The 21,189-nt window shown below is 40.5% G+C and overlaps 1 protein-coding gene across 12 annotated transcripts in view; it reads left to right on the top strand.

Annotated features, from left to right (window-relative positions):
* Positions 1-245: 245 nt before the first annotated feature.
* The window catches only part of smoc1 (SPARC related modular calcium binding 1), a 64,445-nt gene continuing 43,501 nt past the window's right edge, over positions 246-21,189 (top strand). For 4 of the 12 annotated variants that reach the window (XM_028001337.1, XM_028001335.1, XM_028001333.1 and 1 more), the window contains exon 1: positions 249-662. In XM_028001337.1, coding sequence (XP_027857138.1) covers positions 561-662 — 102 coding nt within the window. In that variant the 5' untranslated portion in view covers positions 249-560. Of the gene's footprint in view, positions 663-21,189 lie in introns of all 12 variants that reach the window. The other 8 variants (XM_028001334.1, XM_028001327.1, XM_028001328.1 and 5 more) reach the window with 4 other exon arrangements.

The following is a 21,189-nucleotide window of genomic DNA, read 5'->3' as shown; positions in this document are numbered from 1 at the left end:
AAAGTTTAACCTCACAGTGGCTCGGCCATTGTCTCTGCTCTCAAAGACGGATGATAATACACCGAGGGGTCTCTGCAGCTGCCAGCTTCTCTTGACTCAACCAGATCCAGCGCAGCTTCTTCTTCTTCTTCTTTTTCTTTTTTTTCTAATCTCAATGTGGGCGCGGCTTCGCCACCAGGCGGCGCCGCCATTGGCTCCCGCAGAGCGTCAGTCAGCGACGCAGCCTTCAGCCTGGCTTTTAAATGAAAGTGCAGCGAGACCGAACCTGTGGAAACCGCGATGAACAGCTGATCCTCCCGCAGTGGATGAAGCCTCCCGCCGCGGTCTCCTGCCGGTCACGATGTCCGCTCCTGCGCACGGCACTATGTGAACAGCTGTTGGACAAACAAAGAAAGGAAGTTATAACAAGAAGAAAAGAGAGAAGATATATGCACATACATATGTTGTTTTGGGATCTCAAATTAATAATAACGTCTTAGATTTGTGTTGGGTTTTTTTTTCCTTCTTCTTCCCGGATTGGAGATACTGCGCGCTTCTCGGTGCGTCACCGGCTCTCCGTCATGCTATTGCCAAGCGCTGTTGTCTTCACTTTTTCTTGCTTTTTGGCCCCGTTGCTCCTCTGCTACCTGCCTCAAGTCTCAGCACAGAAGCCCGGATCGCGGGTGAGTGGACCCACGCGTGTCTGCCCGGCGCACACTCTGCACTCTTTCAGATAAAAGTTCACACACACACACACACACACACACACACACACCCACACACACACACACACACACACACACACACACACACACACACACACACACACACACAGCCGCCCGCGCGTAAAACACCGATCTATAGTTAATTGAATCTAGTATCCAATGGTCATGTGCTTTTTTATTTATTTTTTTTATTTACTTGCGGGTTAATTGAGAATACAATTTTTTTTTTCTTACTCAGAAAATATAATTTGAAACATGCAAAGGAGATAAATAATGTTGAGAACATTTATTGGTTCCCTGGTTAATAATGTGTAAAAAAAAAAAAAAGCTTTACAGTAAATAAAACCTTCATTGTGGTTTTTGGCAAAAACGAGTGAAAATCCCCCATTTTCTTCACTTTATATTCATTCAAAACAAACAAACCAGTTTTCAATCAAATCTCTGTTAACACAAGACATTTCACAAGCTTCACTAAAGAGATGGATCTCTCCAAGCACTTCAGCTCATTTTTTCCCTAATTATTATTTGTCAATTTTGTGTCTGATTAATTATCTTCCTGCTGATTTAGCAGAGTAGAAAGACTCATTACAGATAGCATTCACCTGATTTATATATATATATATATATATGTATATATATAGATATATAAACTCTTTTGATTGTAGCAGAGAGACGTCCACTCTATCAATTCTCCCAAACCTTCTACATTCCCTTCATTTCAATTGATTTTCACAGTGTCAATTTACAATAAATGTCGCCCCACTGCACTTTACGACAGAAGCAGGTAGAATCTGATTATTGTTTGTTTTTATTTTCAAAGAGTTTCTGGCTCTAGTGGCATTTATTCAGAGGAATCAGGCAGGAAATGGAAGACATGCAGCAGCAGCAGCAGCTCCGGATGTTGGAGGTTAAAACCCTGGAGGACCAAAAACCGACTGCGACTGACTGCTTTGTTCCAGCTCAATCCAGGGAATGAAGCAAATTTAGTTCAGTTTATTAAATGATCCATCCAGGCATCAAGTTGCCATCGCCTGGTCAAACATTTAGACGGTTTGTTGCATCGAGTTATAAAACTTTGTAGCAACCAGACTGAATTAGAAAGGAGCCCACAGCATCACAGATTCATCCCCCGTTTCTAGTTGATGGGGTGCCAGTTGCCGAGGCGATCGACCTCAGTGTCATCTGGGCGAAAGCAGACGAATCAACATGTTTACGTTTGTGATGCTGGGTTTGCATATGATGTGCAAAATGAGTTTCCTCTACATCGTTTCTGCATTAGATAACTTTATTTTAAGACTCTTACTAGGTCTACTACCAATAAATGTTTTTATTTTACTGTAATTTATTTATTTTTTGGATAGATGATTGCATTATCCATTTGGAGCCAGCAGCGTTTTATATTTTGTGTACTTTTGTATTCTGGAGATTTTTGTGACCGTCACCTGGCAATAAATCCAAGGTCTGTCCAACTTCAGTCGTAACATTTTTGTCAGGTTCAGACAAACACTGATGGCCTTGTCAGGTGCAAAAACAAACAAACAAAAAAAACACTCCAGGCCCCAGATGAGCTTTAGAGGATTAGATTTTCTTTTTCTCTTTTTTGCTTCAGTTGTTCTGAACCTGTTCGACTCACAAGCTTTTGTGTGTGTGTGTGTTTCTTAAACGTTATTTTGGAAGAGAGCAGGACTCCATACTGAACCGCTGTCCCGCAGTTGGCTTTAATCGTGAGGCTTGCTCCAAAAGTGGTGTAATCCATCTAAGTGAGTAATGAGAAACAGCAACTCCAGGCCCGATCCGTCTCCAACCAGGTGGATTATGAGCAGCTCAAGCCTGGGAAGGAGTTCTCTTTTCTGTGTTTTATATACGTGGTTTTAAAGCCTACATGTCAGTGCAGTCAGGGAAAACCAAAGCGTAGTTTGTCCAGATATTTCCTTACTTCCCACAGCATCCCTCCTCCTGTTCTCAGACAGATCTTTGTCACTGTTGTGTCTCCTGGTCCCGTTTATTCCCCCCCGCCCCCCTCCTCTCTCCCTTCTCCTCCCACACACTGCTCTGCTTGTTCCCCCCTCCACCACCTTCACCACCACCACCTCTTGTGTTCTTTAGTTCCTTTCCAAATACCCGTGGCACCGCTGCAGGCAAAGAGGGGAAATGAGCGATGCGAACCGGAGAGGATCGGTATTGTTTCAGTTTGCTGATGCGCCGTGATATTTGCGGATGTGTGTGGGGAGAAGATGACTCACGGCTGGGGGTTGGGGGGTGAATATGTAATGCCCTCTCACATACTGGAACCGTTTCACAATGTCTTTGAAACCTTCTCGAATACAAAACGTGGTGAGGTCTGTGGGGATGAAGGCGCAGCGGATTTTGTGCCGTGCCCACAAAAGCTTTGGTTGCCGTCGGCGTCTCCCGTTTTTGAATTCACTTGGAGGGTTTCCCCAAATCTCACGCGACTGACAACCTGACCAGCTCTTCTTCTGATGAGCTGGACTGTCGCGTTGCGATTTAACGCAGTCGTCCACTTCAGGAGGAGAGATTCTTTTGTGCCCGGTTTTAGGCAAACGTCTCCAAACCACAACAAAGAGGAACGCAGTAAAAAGCGAGTGGCTGTACGTTTGTTTGGTGTCACTTTGTACAAACTCCAACCAGGAATGGTAGGAATCACCTTCCAACACATGAACTCTGCATCCATTTCGTCCTCTTGCATTTCACTGACCACCAGCATCCACAAAGTGGAGACTTCCACCGTTACTTGTTTTCACCTGAGCTTAGAACCCGTTCCTTCTCGTTGACATGGAGGTTCAAAAACATGAAAAGGCAACAAAAACTATATAAGATCAACAATGATTTGGGAGTCTGTAATACTTCAGCAGCTAGTAGTGGTACTTACTACTTGGTCTAAGGCACAAACACACATATATACAGTTCAGACCAAAAGTTTGGACACACTTTCTCATTGAATTCAATGAGAAAGTGTGTCCAAACTTTTGGTCTCTACTGTATATATAAGTAAATTAACACAATCCTGCATTAATTCACTTCCTTTTAACGGTGTTCATTTCTTTCCTTTCTGTGATTAACAGCAGAAGCTCCTGTACTTGTTGGACGTCACCAGTCCAAAATGTACTGGTGACTCCATACTGAACCGCAGACCCACAGTTGGGACAGTGGTACCCAACTGCGGGTCAGGAGGACAGCGGTTGGGAACCGATATGAACGTGATTTCAAACTGATTTCAAATCTTGTTCAAATCGGTTTGAACGTGATTTCTTCCTTCCTTTCAGCCGTTTCTCTACAAGGCCAACCCCCCCCCCCCGCTTCTTTAAAAAAAGTCGTCTCTGAAAACAGAGCCACTCAGGGAGAACGGCTAAATTGTTTTACTGTTGTAGACAAAACAACGTAGCGAAGCCTCGCTCTACATGCAGCTTAGTCACAACTGAAGCCACACTAAAGTGCTATGAAAGATAAAAACAAAACATGAGCAATAAGTACAAAGATGTGAGCAATTGTAACATATTCCACCTGTTGCGTCCTGCTTTAATCGACAGTTCTAATTGGTTTTGGAAATCATTAACTCAATTCATTTTTTAACAATTAATTATCTCAGCAGTCCTGATTAAAAATGGTCATTGTTTGACAATCTTTATATTGTTATATTAAAACTGTATTGATCTTTCTTGTATATCATATGTGCTAACACATATATACTACATTTATAAAGTATATAGGTGTAGTAGTCGTCTTTCAGTCAGCTGACCAGCAGTGCATAGAATTTAAGGGCTTTGTATTGTATTATATGCAGTCACTTTCTTTAGCATATGCTAAAGGACTTTAAATAGTGTGATGCAAAATACTTTGGGTTGCTATTTACAGTCTAGTATATAAGATAGTATGCAGTAGGTTTATGTTTACCTATAAAGTCAATAATAACTCATTTATTCCAAAAGTAAGAAATTTATGTTCATGTTTGGCAAAAGAAACCAACCAATCAGAGCATGATACTTAAACCTGAGAATAGAACATAAACAGCCAAATTAGCTAAATTTGATATGTATGTAAATTTGATTAAGAAATCAACTTTTTCCAACATGCATTGTTTTTTTCCCCATAATTCTCTTTCATTTTATTAAAATGAAAGAGAATTAAAAACTCTGATGTTGAAGGCAGAGGAAGGAGGTGGAACTGACCCTAGTTGTACCTGCGGTCACTCCAAGGGGTTCTTTAATTGATTTTGCCCCGTGTTCATAAACATGGAGGCGGGGGGGTAAAAGGGGATGAGGGCGTGGTAGGGTCGACAATAAATTTAGAAGTTAAACTTACCGTGTCCTACGAGTCAGTTTTTAAGCACATTTTTTAAACCTTACTAACGGTGGGGAGGGGATTTGCACACTAATGAGACAGATGGCGGACAGGCGCCGCGTCCGCAAATATCTTTGTCGTGAATTCAGCTTGGTGAGGATGTCCAAGCATCCTTAATCCTCCTCATTGATTTGACCTGCCGACCTGGCAGGTCAAATCAACCTGGCAGTGCTCGCTGAGGGATGCAACAAACAGTCGGCGTCCATACTTTGCTGACGGCGTCAGCGAGGACTCGTAAACTCACAGAGTAGCACAGATGAAGAGCCAGGCCTGGGTGGCAGGGCGGCCGGGAATGCATGCCTTCATGTTGGGAGAGAAAAAGCCACACAGTTCAGCAGGAAAGCAGGTTTTTTTTAATTTTTATTGCTGTGATGTAGATCACAGCCTTTGCTGCAGGTGTGAGTGGCCTGCATCTGTGCGCCGATGGATGTAACGTGCATGTGCACAGTCGGCCGGTGACTCTAATTAAGCTCGCAGCAGGCAGGTCTCGGTTTTATTGAAAGTCAAGAAAAGATGTGTGAAAGCTGAAGTCGATGTGAAAGTAAAGACAGGTGTTAACGCTACTAGACAGCCGTCATCTTATGAGAAGCACCTTTTTTACTCAATTTTGCTGCAGATGTCTCTTTGCATTTCTTGATTTTGAATATATTCCACCATCCGACCGTTATGTTCTGCTTAATCTGGGGGAAAGATCCAGACCTTCCTCTCTTTAGCCACTTGTTTCAGTTCCTTTAGAGGAATCCCCAAGGCATTCCCAGATTAGCTGAGAAACATAGTCCCTCCTCTGGGTCTCCTCAAGTTTGGAACATGCCTGGGTTCTCTTGATGTAGATTCAATGATGAGACCCAACGGATGACTGCACTTCTCACCCCATCTCCACAAGAAACCCTTCGTAAGAAACTCGTTTCAGGCTTTTGTTCTTTTTGGTTTGTGACCAAAAGAAAGCAAAGGAATAGAGACAAACCGGTAAATCGAGAGCTTCCCCTTTCGGTTTAGCTCTCTCATCACAGTGACAAACCCACATCACTTAGTTGCCACACCACTACCGTTATTGATGTCCCACTCCATTTTCCCTTCAATCATGAACAAGAGCCATAGATACGTATATGAACTCCTCCATTCGAGGCAGGACCTGGAAGGCACTCTACCATTTTCTGGCTGAAGACCAAGTTTCTGGATTTAGAGGTGCTGATATACAGTATATATATATATCTATTTTAATTTCGACTGCTTCACATGTGACTGCAAACCGTTCCAGTGGAAGCTTCAGATCATGATCTGAGGAAGCCAATAGGACGGCATTGCCGCCAAAAAGCAGAGACGCAATACTGAGGCCACCTAGACGGAACGCCTCGACTGCACCGACACATTCTGTTTGCAAAAGGTATGAACAGAATCTGTTACAATGCAACCTTGGCGGAGTTCAACTCTCTCTGGAAATGAGTCCAACTTGCTTACGGCAAGACAGCCCAAGCTCTGGTTATGTAACGACAGTCCGTGTCAAGGGGGCCTGGTACCACCCCATGTCCCCAAAGTACTCCACACAGTCCAACCCTTTCTACAAGTCTAAAAAAAAAAACACATGTTAGCATGTTTAGGCTAACGCTCATGCACCCTCCAGAGCCTTGCTGTGGGTGTAGAGTTGGTCCGGTTTTGCATGGCAAAAACCACACTGCTCTTGTAAATGTCAAAGATTCGTCACATGTCAGAAACTGAATATCTTTTCCTTGCAATATTTGGTTACATGAGGCTTGAGTTGGTCTTATTTTGGTCTCAAAATCAGCTCAGGTTAGATTTTATTTCAGAATGTTAGACAATTGTATTGATAAAGTAATAATAATAGTAAAAGAACACTTGATGCATTAAAAATAGAAAGTATTGAAAATATAAGCTGACACTATGGCCCTCATTTCAGGCACAGTCTTACTCAAGTTTGTCAGTTTTGTGTCATCAGAGACTCTAAACATGCTCAACAAGCTGAGTAGCCCAGAGAAGTAAACTTTGTTTTATTGCTCTATCATGCTGCATATTTGGTCACTTAGACCCAAATCTAGAAGGTCGAGGTCTCCGGCTGAGATGTTTAGACCCTCTGAAGTGAGCAGTGCGGTCGTCCAACGATAACAAACAGCAGCGAGAACAGCAATACAAATGCAGGGGAGTTTGTGGGAATTTTGTGGGTTTGTGTTAGCCGCACTTTGACGATTTAGAAAAAGAAAAAGCGGGCAAAGTCAAGGTTTTAAGGAATGACAGCTTAAAGAAGTCATATTCCTCAAAACAAAAATCAACAATTGCAGAGTTGTGGCACATTTCTGATCTCTGATTTATTTAAAACTGCGGTCTTGCAGACACAGGTTTTAGTAGATTGCAATTTGGTTTTGTGAAAAGTCTGTTTATCGATTATTTATATCAAAGTCCAGCAGTGTGCATAAGAGAGCATTGGCTCTGAAATAAGGCTATCAGGAGTGAAAACCACGACAAAGTCATTTCAGTTTCTGTCTTTAGCTTTTCATATTCGAAATTAGCCGCATTAGCATAGCTAACACAGCTAACTGTAAACATCAGTCTCTCAGTATGTGTGTGTGTGTGTGTGTGTGTGTGTGTCGACCAGATAATGCAGACGTTCACATCAACACCGAGTCTCCCAAAAAGCTGCCAACATTTCTAACATGTTTCAAGATGGAAATAAAAAGTAAACAGAGGAACTTTGCTGTCCACATTTAGCATTCCTGGTTTCTACTGAAATCAACTCCGGGTCAATTTCCCCAACAACAGACAGATTCAGATTTAGTTCTCTGTGGCAGGCGGTTCATTTGTAAATGTAAATGAACACCTGATGTACCTCTGTGGAAAATACAGATTCTTTTCTACTTTGATTGCTTACAATAGTTATTGTGAAGGGTATAAAGCATTTTTTATTAAAATGTAAAAAAAAAAAAACCTTTTAAAAAGAATTTAATACATGCCAGTTCCCTTTGACATATCATCTTTTGAGAGATGTTTGTCTCTTCTCTCAAAAGACAATTTATTATTATCCAATCAGAAAATAAAATTATCGATGAGATGGAAATCCTTTTAGATCTAAATCTGCCAGATGGGGGGGAAAAAACAGCAAAGATTTTGGACAAATTTAAGTGGATTATGATTGAACCAAAACACACTTAAGAATCATCGTAAACCAACAGAAAGAGGAAACCAAAACACAGAAATAAATGCTTAGGATGATTGCAGTTTCTTATTTTAAAAAAAATTATAAACATTATGTCTTTAATAAAACAAACAAAAACTAACGTAGAAATCATTCCAGACACCAGGGCTCCACTTTTGTTTTATTGGACTCTAACAAATGCTCCACCACTGAACAGTCATATTGCTTGCATATGTTGTTTCCCTCAGACAAGTGCATGATTAGGAAAATTCATTTCATGCTCAATTTCAGGACTTTGTAATCAGGTTAATGGAAAGCAGCCATCCTACATGAGTCAGGCTTGGAGTTCCCGTCAGGAATCATCACGACTTTACTCAACCTTTTCTTCTCTCTCTATTTCCTGCTGGCAGGTTGGGGAGTTTTGCCTGTATTTACATTTTTATTTTTATTCACCCCTCCCCCCCCCCAATGTGAATTTGAAATCAAGGAAACGCACGTGACGCATGCCGAGTGAGTTACGGCTCTCTTTAATCCTCAAAACGGCTGCAACGTTTCCGCCTCCTTATCGGGCTCCCCCTGCAGATTTAGCCTCTGCCTCTGGCTCATATTTTTTGGTCCGCTTTGATTCGAGCAAGTGTGTGGTCTGGAGCGAGCAACAGGGACTTCTAATCCTGCTGTAGTACGTGATGGACGCACACACTTCCGCCCTGGGCGTTTCTTCCCAGGCCGGCGGACGCAGGCCGACTGTTCTGCGGCCAGGACGGAGCATTAGTGACAGAGAACGCTGTTAATCAGATTTAGAGTCATATCCGAAGAGGAAGGACATGTATCCTTATCCCGGCATCAGCTTTGGATTCATATTTCTTCTCACCACTTCAAAAGACCAAGGACGTTATCCAGATCATTAATCCTGTCTTCGGTCTCGAGCACTGATCTGTTTTCAGCGTGGCCTAGCAGCGTGGCGACGCAAGTCGGGATTCTTCGCCTTACATCGGATCAAAATGAAATTGGCTAGGAAATTGTTCACAACAATAGACTAAAGTGATTGTAAATGTGGCCAAAATAGAGTTTTTTCTTGGTCATACTAGAGGAAGCAAAGGGACATTTCTAAAGTAATTTGGAACCAACTAAGAAAATTGACAGGGTAAATTAAAAATAAAGAAAAAACTCCACAGATGGTAGGAGAAATGGACAGTTTCTAAGAAAGTAACAGATAACTTTTAATATTTTTTTTATCGACTGTGTAAATCGTCGCCTATGGTTTTCCAGCCAACAACAAACCAAAATTTTGTTCCAAACAAATACGACAAGACCAGCTTTTAGCTCGGGTTACAGAACATGAACTTTTAAAACTTAAAAAAACAAATCATAAGATCACTGAACTCATTCACAACAAATGAAGTATTTGGTTTCCAGTAGCAAAAAATCCTCTATAATTAAAATTATAAATGATAAATTCCCTAAGCGGACTTTCGCAGCTTGGGGAACGCTGTAAAAGTAGAGAACCTTTATTTGTTTGAAATGACAGGCCTGTCAATATGCTACCAGAAATCTAAATTTGCGGAGAAAGTCATAACTCAACAAATAATTGTCTATCTGAACACGTACTCAGCTTCTTGTCACCCAATCTGGTTTCAAAGTCCTATAGAAAAGTGCAAATGCTCCCTCACAGAAAATGTTAAAATATCTCCTGGACAGAGGTGATGTGGTTGGTGCTTTGTTTCTTGATCTCAAGAAGGAATATGAAGCCATTAACCATGAAATATTATTGACCAAGCTAAGTGGATTTAATTTTTCACCTTAAAGTTCATTGACTTGTATTCATGTAATCGATATGAGACAGTCAGAATCAATTTGTCCGGAGGTGTCCCGCAGGGATCTACTCTTGGGCCATTACTGTTTTTCTCTTTACATAAATGATCTTCCATCAGAATGTCAAACATCCAACATTCAAATGTATGCAGACGACTCACTAATATACATGTACGATACAAACGTTAACTCAGCTGCATTAATTAATGCTAATTAATTAACGTTAATTAACATTAACGTTAATTAATGTTAAACTGTGCAACAGGACAGTTTAACATTAATTAAACTATATTAATTAAACATTAATATAGTTTAATTAATGTTAATTAAACTATATTTAATTTAATTAACATTCAGCGAATGTTGAACGAATGCTGCTGAAACCTCAATGTAGCCAAAGTAGTTGCTGCGTTTCGCTCTGGATCAAATGGATCCGGTGTGGTACCTAAAGTTCCTGGAGCAAGAGAAAGAATACAAGCTGTAACAGAGTAAAAATACATCTGATAGATTCTAAATTAACTTTTAAATCCCGGATGAAAAGGGCCTTTTGAGTCAAATTCAACATTTCAAATTTACTTTCATGAGGTCGCACTTATATGTAAATACAGGCCAGTGAAATATATATAAAATGCTATGGTCATGTCACAAATCAGCTACTGTTTAGCATTAAATAGCACCCGCAGCTTTATCAGATCTATTCAAAATACATATTTAAAATATTGATAGTCAGATATGCCACGATGAATATTAGTTTTTTTGTATTGCTCTGACTTTCTGAGCTTGTCCTACTACTTCAGTTTCTGCTATTCTCTCGTCTGAAAAAAATACTTAGATGTTTGAATATCTTATTTGGCAGGGGGTTTTTTTTCAGTAGTATATTATAAAAAAAAATATAATATACCACAAGTCTGATTATTGGACTTGTAGCTCGTCTTTTCCGTGTCTTCTGTACATTCTGTTCTATAGCGTTTTCGGTAACTTGTGACCTTAAAGACCGAGCGCCAGAAACCTGCAGGTGTTTACACTTTACGTGCAACATTAAAGCAGCAAGTGTCTAGGTATTCACGTTACAGAGTTCCTGACAACTCCACTAATTAATGGATACGAAGGAAAACGTCAGCCCAGACTGCGGAGGACAAGCTTTCATGGGTTTGTTGTTCCTCAGTGGTGGGCTTGTAATTTAAAGAGTCCTATAAACAGTTGGAGATTATTGACAAAAGGAAGCATTTAACGGACATGTAGAAGAATGTGTGTTGTTGTTGCACCGCTTGTTGCTGCCGTCTCTCGACGATAATAAGCCTGTCGCACAACAGCGGAGATCTTGGTTCCGACTTTCTGCAAACAGATGCACAGTTACTGAACTCGAGCGGTCCGTAACCTGCCTGAGAATAGAAACTCTTCTTCCCAGCAACAGTCAAGTCAGGGAGAGACCAGCAATTTTCTTTTTCTTTTTTTTTTTTTTTTTTAGCATAATGATGACAGCCTGTTTTGTTCTGCTTCAGGGTCACGCAGCGCAGAAAGGGGGCTAATTAAATCATGTTTTTCTCCGTACTGCATGGCCATTCATATAGAAGATGTGAATTTGGTACTTTATGTTGGAAAATGTAGATCCTTCGGGGTGAAAAGAGACCGCAGTGATGCATCATGGCTTTTGCAGGGTTCAGGATTGCCGTAGCCCACGTGTACTGGATTCACTTTTTCCACATTTTATTATTGTGGACGCTTGTTGTTGTTGTTAGAAAGTTGATTACAATCATTTTCCCCTCACAGTTTGTGGAAAGAATTTGTGGGAAATCTTTAGTAGACAGAGGCCTGTCAGGATGACAGATTTTGCTGGACAATAAATTGCCCCGGAAGTTATTGCGATAAACGATAATATTGTTATCTTGAGATAAGTGATACAAATGGTAATAATGCAAGGACGCACTCTTAAATACCAAAAATCTTTAAATTCTAACAAACATTTAATGCTGGATCTGGAAATACACAAAATGAACAACAGAAATAAAATAAATGTTAAAGTCTCTGTAAACAAAGTAGTCCTTAAAAAAGTTCTAGTTGAGACCAAAGCACCAGACTGAAGACTTTTATCATCCAGTTTTTGGTAGAAAGAGAAATACGATAAATCACACAATTAGAAGTTATTGAGCTCAATTTAATTTATCATGTGATTAATTGATTTATTGTTTTTTGCGACAGGCCTATTTGAATACTTAATAAAATGAAGAAAAACATCCCCAAATAAACAAAAATAAAATTCAATGTCCTGAACTAACAACTTTTTGGGGCAATCTGGCTGCAATCACAGACTCTGGTCTTCTTATATCTCTACTAGCTCAACACGTTATTTTCTCCCATCCTTCTCTGCTGATCGTTTCAGACTCAGGTCTGATCTGGATCTACAGCGCCCCCTAGGCAGCCATTGTTTTATGATTCCAGAGATTTTCACTTATATTTAAGTCCAGGACCAGGTCCAAGGTTCTTTGCTTTATTGCTGCGGGTAAATTTAGTGCCGTCCAGATGAAGTGGCTGATGAAGGAATTTCTTATTCATCTGGTACAAAGATTGACAACGTCTCTCTCGTCTGAATTTAAAAGTAACCAAGTTTTTGAGTTAAAAAAACATTTAAAGTTGACAGTAAATTTGAAAATAAGACTAAGTGATTACGTATTATTGGATGACACTATTAACAATACCTAAACACCAACTATAAAGTCTTAAAAAAGGCAAATATAAAAAAAGTACAATTAAGATACACATATATTTTTACACTGTAGTTGCTTCATCCTATTTAAAGAGTTCTTTTTTATGTTTTTTACCCGTGATTTTTCACTTTATTCGCCAACATTGCTGGCGTGTCGACAGGAAGTGGTTACGGAGTTCCAATGAATAAAAAATGACCCCTGACCTCAGACTTCCTGTGTGTTCACATACTGACCATACTGGTGTCATTGTACTTCCAACAGTTTCACCAAAGAGACTCTTTAACACACCTTTGTTATCACTGTTACTGGTGTATAAAAAGAACCTATAACATATAAACAAAGAGTGCTTAGCCTGGTGGGGCAGCAAGTAAAGCTGCCTGGTGGCCCGCCAGGCTTATAATACACTCGCAGAAACAACGCTATCCATGTGTTAGACTGGCCTAGTCAAAGTCCAGACCTAAATCCAGTTGAGAATCTGTGTCCAGACATACTCAACACGCACTCCAAAGATCTTACAGCTGAAAATGCTCTGGAAGGTGGTTGTAGAAAGAATCTGAAAGTGTGAAAAAGAGCAAGACGTACTAATATTTTTCTTACTGAATCATAACCATGTGGCCTAGTGTTCGTCAGTACTGTCCAGTGTTTCTGGGACGTACATCAGCTCACATGCTAAATAACAGCCTTTTATTTAAGCACCATCTGATAGGTGTGATAAATCTAAAATTGGGATCAGTGGTTTATTATGTGTTTATATGATTGTTTTATTACTCAAACTCCGTCCAGAGGTGGAATATACTCCAAACTAATAAAGAAAGTTGGAAGGTGTGAGATTTAGCTCCACTGTTGAAGGCGAAATTTGCAGATTTGCTTACTGCCCGGCTAAAATAACTCGTTTTCCTTACCCTTAGACCTTTACGGAGGCGTATAAAAATTATTATTTTTATAATGATATTTGCTTATCTTGTTTGAGTGCCAAAACCCAGGCTGGAACAAACTCCCTGCCAGTGATGGCAAAGTCCTTTTTTTTTTTTTTTTCTTTTTTGTGAAGCTGTAATGGTTGCACAACAGGGTTTCACTTATTTTATGAGTGTTGCAGAGAGAACTCAGGGGTTCGTGTTTTTCTGGCTCAAACGTGTGGGATACTGTGCGCGCTGGAGGAATTTGGCTTGTTAAATGTGAGAATCTCATTGCTCATTGTTTCCCGGCCGAAACAAACCGTCTTGATTTGACGTCAGGAAAAGGTGACGGCGTCGGGAAATGCAACGCTCTGTCTTCAATAATACTTTCTCCTCGTTGTTTGTCGTTAAAAGGTACTGAGAGGGATGTATTTAATACTCTTATTTATCTTCACTCTCCTGTTTGGCTCGCCGTCACGTCAAACTCGGCCTAATTATAAATCGGGAGAGTTGAACAAGTTCGGGTATCTGGTGTTTTCCTGGCGTTTTCCGATAATTGCCCCCTTTGCATTTCGCCGTGTTCAATCCGAATATGTTTGGTTTTGATTATGAGATGCCGGGTGGGTCTGAACCACAGCTATTGTTGGCAGAACCGGGGAGGGGCTGTTTTCTCTCCGTAGATAATAACACGTTATGTCACCTATGCTACAGCGGGCGGTTGTTGCCAAACAGAGAAAGGCCAAGAATTTAGCTGAAAGTAACAACTTCTAAGCTCCCTAATTTGCTAGACAGGTGGAGTTTTACCACATCAGGACCTTCTGGAGAGTATTTGGTGATCCAGGAGGAAAGAGCGAACAGAGTAACGACGGGAAAGAAGAAATGTTCACACTTTAATGTCTTAAATTTTCATTTTTTTTAAAATTTACCTTTGGAAACAAAATGTTTTAGCTGCATGTAAATACCATTACTTACAAATGCTGGCCTTTGATAGCCAGTCTTGCCTCCTCAGTTCAGCGGGTTCCAGTCTCGGATAATTGGTGTGAGGAAGGTTTGCCTTACTCCTCTCTCTTGGCTTGAGATGTTTTACGGATTTTTGTGTGTGTACATCCCGTTTCAAGTCATCCTACAGTATCTTAATGAGAATCAGATCCGATCTTTGACTTTGGCATTGGCTTTCCGTTACTCAGCTAATGCATTCCTTAAGCCAGTCCTTGGAGTTACTGGCGTGTTTTGGGGTCATGGACATGTTGCAAGGTCCCGTTTTGCTTCCACTTTGATTGTCTTTTACAGATGATGATCTCATGTTTTCTCCCGCCGCTCTTTGATCCACGACTTAATTCACGGTGGAGTCGATGAAGATGAGTTGGTCAGGTGCTGATGCAGCAAAGGATCCCCACCCACATCAGGAAATGTCCAGTTCTGTGCTCAGCAGGCAGAATACCACTGTTTTTACTCCATATAGTTAGCCCTGTCACGATAACAAACGCTGCTAGACGATAAATTGTCCCAGAGGTTATCGCGATAAACAATACTATTGTTGTTTTGAGACCATTTTCAAGTAATACAATGGCATAATAATGAAATAATACATTCTCAAAGATCAGTAAACTTTAAATTCTAATGAACATTTAACTCTGGAACTGGAAGACATTTTAAATACCCCAAATAATTGAACAACAAATAAAATGAATTATGAAGTCTCTGTAAACAAACGTTCTTCAAAAAAAGAAAGTGGCTAGTTAATACCAAAACACCAAAATGCAGACTTTTATCATCCAGTTTTTGGTAGAGAGAGAGAAAAGAGAAAAACGATAAATCATGAAAATAAAAGTAACTGAGTTTGTTCTAATTTATTAGGCGATTAATTGATTAACTGCTTATTGCGACAGGCCTACATATATTCACTTTTAATTGTTTTGTCTATGTTTTTGTTAGGTTGCAAAGATTTACTCCTTGCACATCTGCCATGACAGTTAAACCTTCACCATCTCTCACATTTTTAAAGGCTTTTGTGGCACTAGTGGCCACAAAAGTTGGCCAAAAGAGAGATTGGCAAAACGAGCAGAAAATGGGTTGGGGCTGGTACTGGGGGGCGACTGTGTTGAGGATTGTAGCCACAGCATATGATGCACTTGGTACGCCCATCTCTTTCTGATTGCATTTTTCCCTACCAAAAAATGCCTACCAGCATTTATTGACATTTCCTGAGAATTAATTTAGCACCTTGCGGTCTGCTTCCAGGTTGAACTGGTCGCTTTGAATGTTCTCTACTTGTAGGGTATTTTCTATAAAGTGGAACCACTGATTTGAGACTTATTTAAATCGCTTACCAGACTCCTCATTTTGAGGGTGATGGACCACCATTTTGATATTGCAACATGGTTCACCTTGGTTCAGCAACCTTCCAACCGTATGCGCCGGATGTTATACATCTTAGTGTAATTTTAGCTCTTTCAAGTGGGACGAAATCCCACAAAATGCGTAGGTTTTTACTCAAAAGGAATTGCATTTTTTATTCCATTTTGCTGCAATCTTTCAAAGGTGCTACGGTTGTACTGTTTAGTTATGCTAGTTGAATTTCGGATAATCTTTAAAGTTCATATTGAAACTTTTATATGAATCTTTGTGTGAACTATAGAGACTAAAAAGCCAAACCTCCCCTTCCTGCTTGTTTCTGCCAGTTAAAGATGATTTTATTGATATTATCAGGAGCTACGTTGAAGCCAAAGCCATTGCCAGTAAACCTCACTCTGACGATTCAAATATGAACTATGCTTTCTTTGATACCAGAAGGGGAAATGATGTAAAACAGTAGTTTAGAGAGAAATGTGATAAGACTGTTTTCCACAGCTGAATCTTGCCGTTGTCGTTGGCTGTGACGCAGGACAGAATCTGAGTCAGAAACACAGACCAGATAACATAAGGCTTTGCTTCGGTTGCCTTTGCTCCTCTTGAACTCTGCAGGGAAAAAAAAGTTACACATTGCATAATTCACTCCGGAAATTATCGACACATTCCCATAAAAGAAACGTTCCTGCAACCAAATGGGAGCTTTAGTTTGGTCCCATAGCAACCAACTGGTCAAAAATACTCCCATCTCACACTGGATGAGAAACATGACGCCTCACTGTGTAGCTCTGATCTTGGAGGTTTCTTATGTTTGTCAGGTCAAATAAAAAAAAAGTGGTAAATAAACAAGACAGTGAATCAACAGATTTTAGTGGGGCGTTACATGTAATTGAACATTAGGAACTACTACGTCACCTACTGTAATTACCTTGAAGTATGTTGGAAGTGAAGGACGGGAGTGTTGAGATTGTTTTCCCCAGGTTGTTTTTTTGCCAACGTAGCCATGGCTTCCACTTGTTCAAGTCGAGCTAATTTGTTTGTATTAGTAGCACACCTAGTTCTCTCTCATTGACAGTGCCATTTCTGAAAGTTGGAAATACCTAGCTTGGAAATTGACCCACGCCTTCCTGACGCGTCTGCTGATTTGATCAAATCACAAACTAAGGCAAAATTCACGCCGCATGATTTCTACCACTTGAAAGTACGCAAAAGTCTACAGTAGATGCTCAAAAGCTTTTTTTTCCATACGCTTCGTTACTAGTAACGCTAGTCAACAGCCAAAAATTTGTCTGTGTTTTTTTGATTGTTTTAGGTTCATTTTGATGAGCTGAATCCAAAAATCACATTGGTTTTGCTCAATCAGGTCAACTTTCTGAACTATGGAGCAACCTGAGCATCAAAAAACAGGACTTGTTCTCACATCTGGACCGGTTTCCTGAAAATCTGGGATCAATGAGCGACGAGACGAAGGAGAGATGAAGATGTAATGTTCAATTCACATGTACTTACCCTTATCAGTGTTTATTATTCAATTTACAGAAATCCAAGTTTGTGACATTTAATTAATACACTCTTAGAAAACTTTTTTTTCTCTTAAAGCCTTTCTTGGATGAGAAAATGTAACGGAAACAAACCTATGATGTCACAAAAATGTCATCGATTTAGTCAGGAGGTCGGATTTCTCTGAGTCAAATTAGAATAAAAACCTGACCTGATTGAGAAAAATGGCTGTCATTTTTGGATTCAGCGGTGCAAAATAGTCCTAATTCAGTTGAAAAAACATAGACAACTTCCAAAAAAATATTTGTTTTATGTAACCCAATGTAATTAGACACATACCTGCTACATAATGCAATACTGCTGACATTACTTAATTATGAAGTATACTCAATTACGAGTATTTGCTGTCCATCGCCGAATTATACAACATAACAACAAGTTCAGTTTATATCCTTGTCACCCTATGACCATTTTTACACTGAAACCAACTAAATATAAGTGATTAATCTACCAAATGTCTGGTTTTTGACAAGTTTAACGGGTTGTTATGACGTCAATCGTGGCAGAGTGGGTTGCTCTCTCAATAGCATAACGTCAAGTGCAAACGATCAATAATCTTGGTGTGTGTCATAGGATAAAAATAACTATTTATTAAAATGTAATATTCATGTATTAGTAATTTTAATTCAAACCACTAAAGCCATGACTTAATTTTAATTCGTGACCCTCTTTGGAACACCCAACAGTCATATTTGGTGTAAGGCAAATGGGCTGCATTCAGCGCTGGATTTGAAGTTGTGTGGACTTTGGTTCAGATGGCGGCGTCCATTAAAACTTGGCCTGCTTCACCCATTTCAAACCGGTTTTAATATGTTTGAGAATGCCGTCCTTGTGGAACACCCAGTTGCGTCCGAGGTCCGACCACAAACCCAAACTATCCCCTAAGTTGAAAACAAAATAGTCAGAATGAGCAGAATTAGCCACTGGAACCTTCTGGAACACCAGTGTGTCTGTCCTGAGTGGGGACAGTTTCACACAGCAAAGGACTTGGGGGGGTGAAGATGAAAGAAGAAACTCTGATCCAAAAACACCTTCAATCTTGTCAACATGGATGTTCTAGAGCAGTGGTCCCCAACCTTTTTATTACCGCGGACCGGTCAAGACTTGGCAAGGGGAGGAAGGGGAACCGTCAGATAATGCTTCTTGCATGTTGGTGTTCCCGCTGAATGTGGGAATCACCTACCGGGATAAATCCATTCTCCTGTCTCTTCTCTGGGCCTTTTCCCTTCGCAAAGAAACTTTCCAAAGACATCTGATCTGTTTCTCACTCATTTTGCTGCTTGTGGGCTCAATGTTGGTGCGCAAGACGTAACCGAGAGAATCCGGTTAAAGGATGTTCAAAATAAAAGATCCTCCAGACTCAAATAATACATAAAACGGAAATATTTAATTATTTCTTGCGCGGCCCGGTACCAATTGGTCCACGGACTGGTACTGGTCCGCGGCCTGGGGGTTGGGGACCACTGTTCGAGAGAAAAGCTACCGTATTTTTCAGACTATAAGCCGCTACTTTCCCCCCACGCTTTGAACCATGCGGCTTATAGCCCGGTGCGGCTTTTCTGTGGATTTTTCTTCAACCACCAGGGGGAGCACTTTAGCAGGAAGTGAATTGGAAGTCAAAATTGAAAATCAAAGAAGAAAGAGCTAATTTTAATTTAGAACAAGCACATGCTAGCAGCAGGCACGACGGAGAAATGTTTTCAAACTTATATCCCCTCATCATGGAAACAACAGGAAGAAGTTCATATGATGCCACTTTTAAGTTGAAGGCTATCGATCTGGTAGATAGCAGCTGTACGTAAACTCGGCGTGAATGACTCCATGACTCGGCGTTGGAGACGCAGGGCTGTGTCCTGAATAAATCCAATAAATCCAGCTAATTTATTAAGGAAACAGCCCTCTGCTCTGTCCTTGTGGAAAACCGAGAGCAGCGGAGATATCAGCGACTTATAGCCCGGTGCAGCTTGTATATGTACATTTCCAGTTTGTTTTTTTTTAAGAACATTGTGAGTGCGGCTCATGGTGAGGTGCGCTCTATGGTCCGGAAAATACAGTACATGTTCAGAAGAGGGAATGAGAAGTTTTTGTCCTCAGTGGCAGCTCTGTGTGACATTTAGTCTTAAGAACCAGCTATCGGTCCTGGTGCTGGAAGTGTCATGCTGTGGGCTCATTGATGCAGCGGAATAATAAAGAAAGAGAATTACCTTCTAATTCTTCAAGTTCACATCAACAGCCAGGTGGGTGATGATTGGAAATATGTGGGGACCTAAAATCTGTGGTTTACAGGGTTCATATATTTGACACCATGTGAAGCAGAGAAGCTTCTGTTATAAATTCAGACTTGCAGCTCCAGTTCCTGTTTTTAAGATTCACTCAAGCCCTGTGCTGTGTCATTATTACACAGAACACTTTACATTAACCGTTTAAAACTGAAATATGTAGCTTTAATGAAAAATATGATATTTACAGATTTCTTAAAATTATTCTAATTATTATTATTTTGTGGCAGGATGAGACAGACAATCTGTGAAAAAAAAAAAATAAAAATCGAGCTCCTCCATCTCCTCCCAGTGCTGCTACATCAGTCTGAAAAAATGCTCCGCTCTGGACCAGAAACAACCAATCAGAGCCGGGAGGAGGGCCTTAGTGCCATCCATCCTGCTCGTGTACGCGTTGCTAAATGTGCTAATGGTGTAGAAACAACTTACCGTTCCAGGAAAATTGTTTATCCGCCGTCATCGGTGGCTATGCTAACTAGCCTTGGCACTGGTGGCAGACTCTGTTGTGGTGAATCAGCTGTAGCGTGGCGGAGAGCAATTTCTGATTTGTTCAAATAAGAGCAGTTAGAATTTTTTTTTCACAAAGTAAAAGGTTTCGTAGCCCAGCTTTAACGTTCAAAATGTGAACTTTGACAAGAAGTGACCGACTGAGCAAATAAAGCATCCTGAGCGTCTTTCTCGAGTGCAAGGACACATTTGCTGCTTTATATTTTGAATTTTGCACGCGAGAACTCTGCATTCCACTGAATAAAGCTCGGATCCACACCCAAACTCTTACGCCATCGGACGGCCGTCATCTAAACAGTGAGTCAAAACGTGTTGCTCAACACCGGGACTAACTCCCCCCGCCCCCGGATCTTACAATTTAAAAGACAAAAATTTGTGTTAAATAACTCCAACCTGTGAAGCAAAAAAAAAAAAAAAAAATCAAATAAATCCCAGCTTTTTCCCTCCTCCCGAGGCTCTGGTTTCACCTTTACAGGCATCGAGTCTGTGGGTGGGACGGTGTGAGTCAGAGATGTGGGCGACTCGGTGAAAGCGGTTTATTGCAGCTCAACAGATAATGTCACCCGGCGCTTTGTTGTGATGAGGAAAGAGGCCGCATCCATTACGTGAGTCAGGAGCGCGGCGGACAGGTCAGCCTGTGGGAGGAGGACAGATGCCAAAAGTCCTAAATCTGGACTTCTTGTCGTTTGGTTTCAGTTTAATATTTAATCATATACACAAACTGCTCTGTTCTCGTCTGACTCCCCAACAGGCCGAATGTATTTTTATCCCTGTCTGCTGTGGAAGGAATAGGTTTTTCTTTTTTTTTTCTATTTTTCTTTGGTACTCTTAAACAAATCTTTTAAAATTTGATAAATGGCAGATGCATTTTTT

Source organism: Xiphophorus couchianus, chromosome 19 (assembly GCF_001444195.1).
Source record: "Xiphophorus couchianus chromosome 19, X_couchianus-1.0, whole genome shotgun sequence".
Classification (NCBI taxonomy): Eukaryota; Metazoa; Chordata; class Actinopteri; order Cyprinodontiformes; family Poeciliidae; genus Xiphophorus; species Xiphophorus couchianus.
Note: the sequence above shows the minus strand (reverse complement) of the source record. Positions and strands in the feature narration are given on the sequence as shown.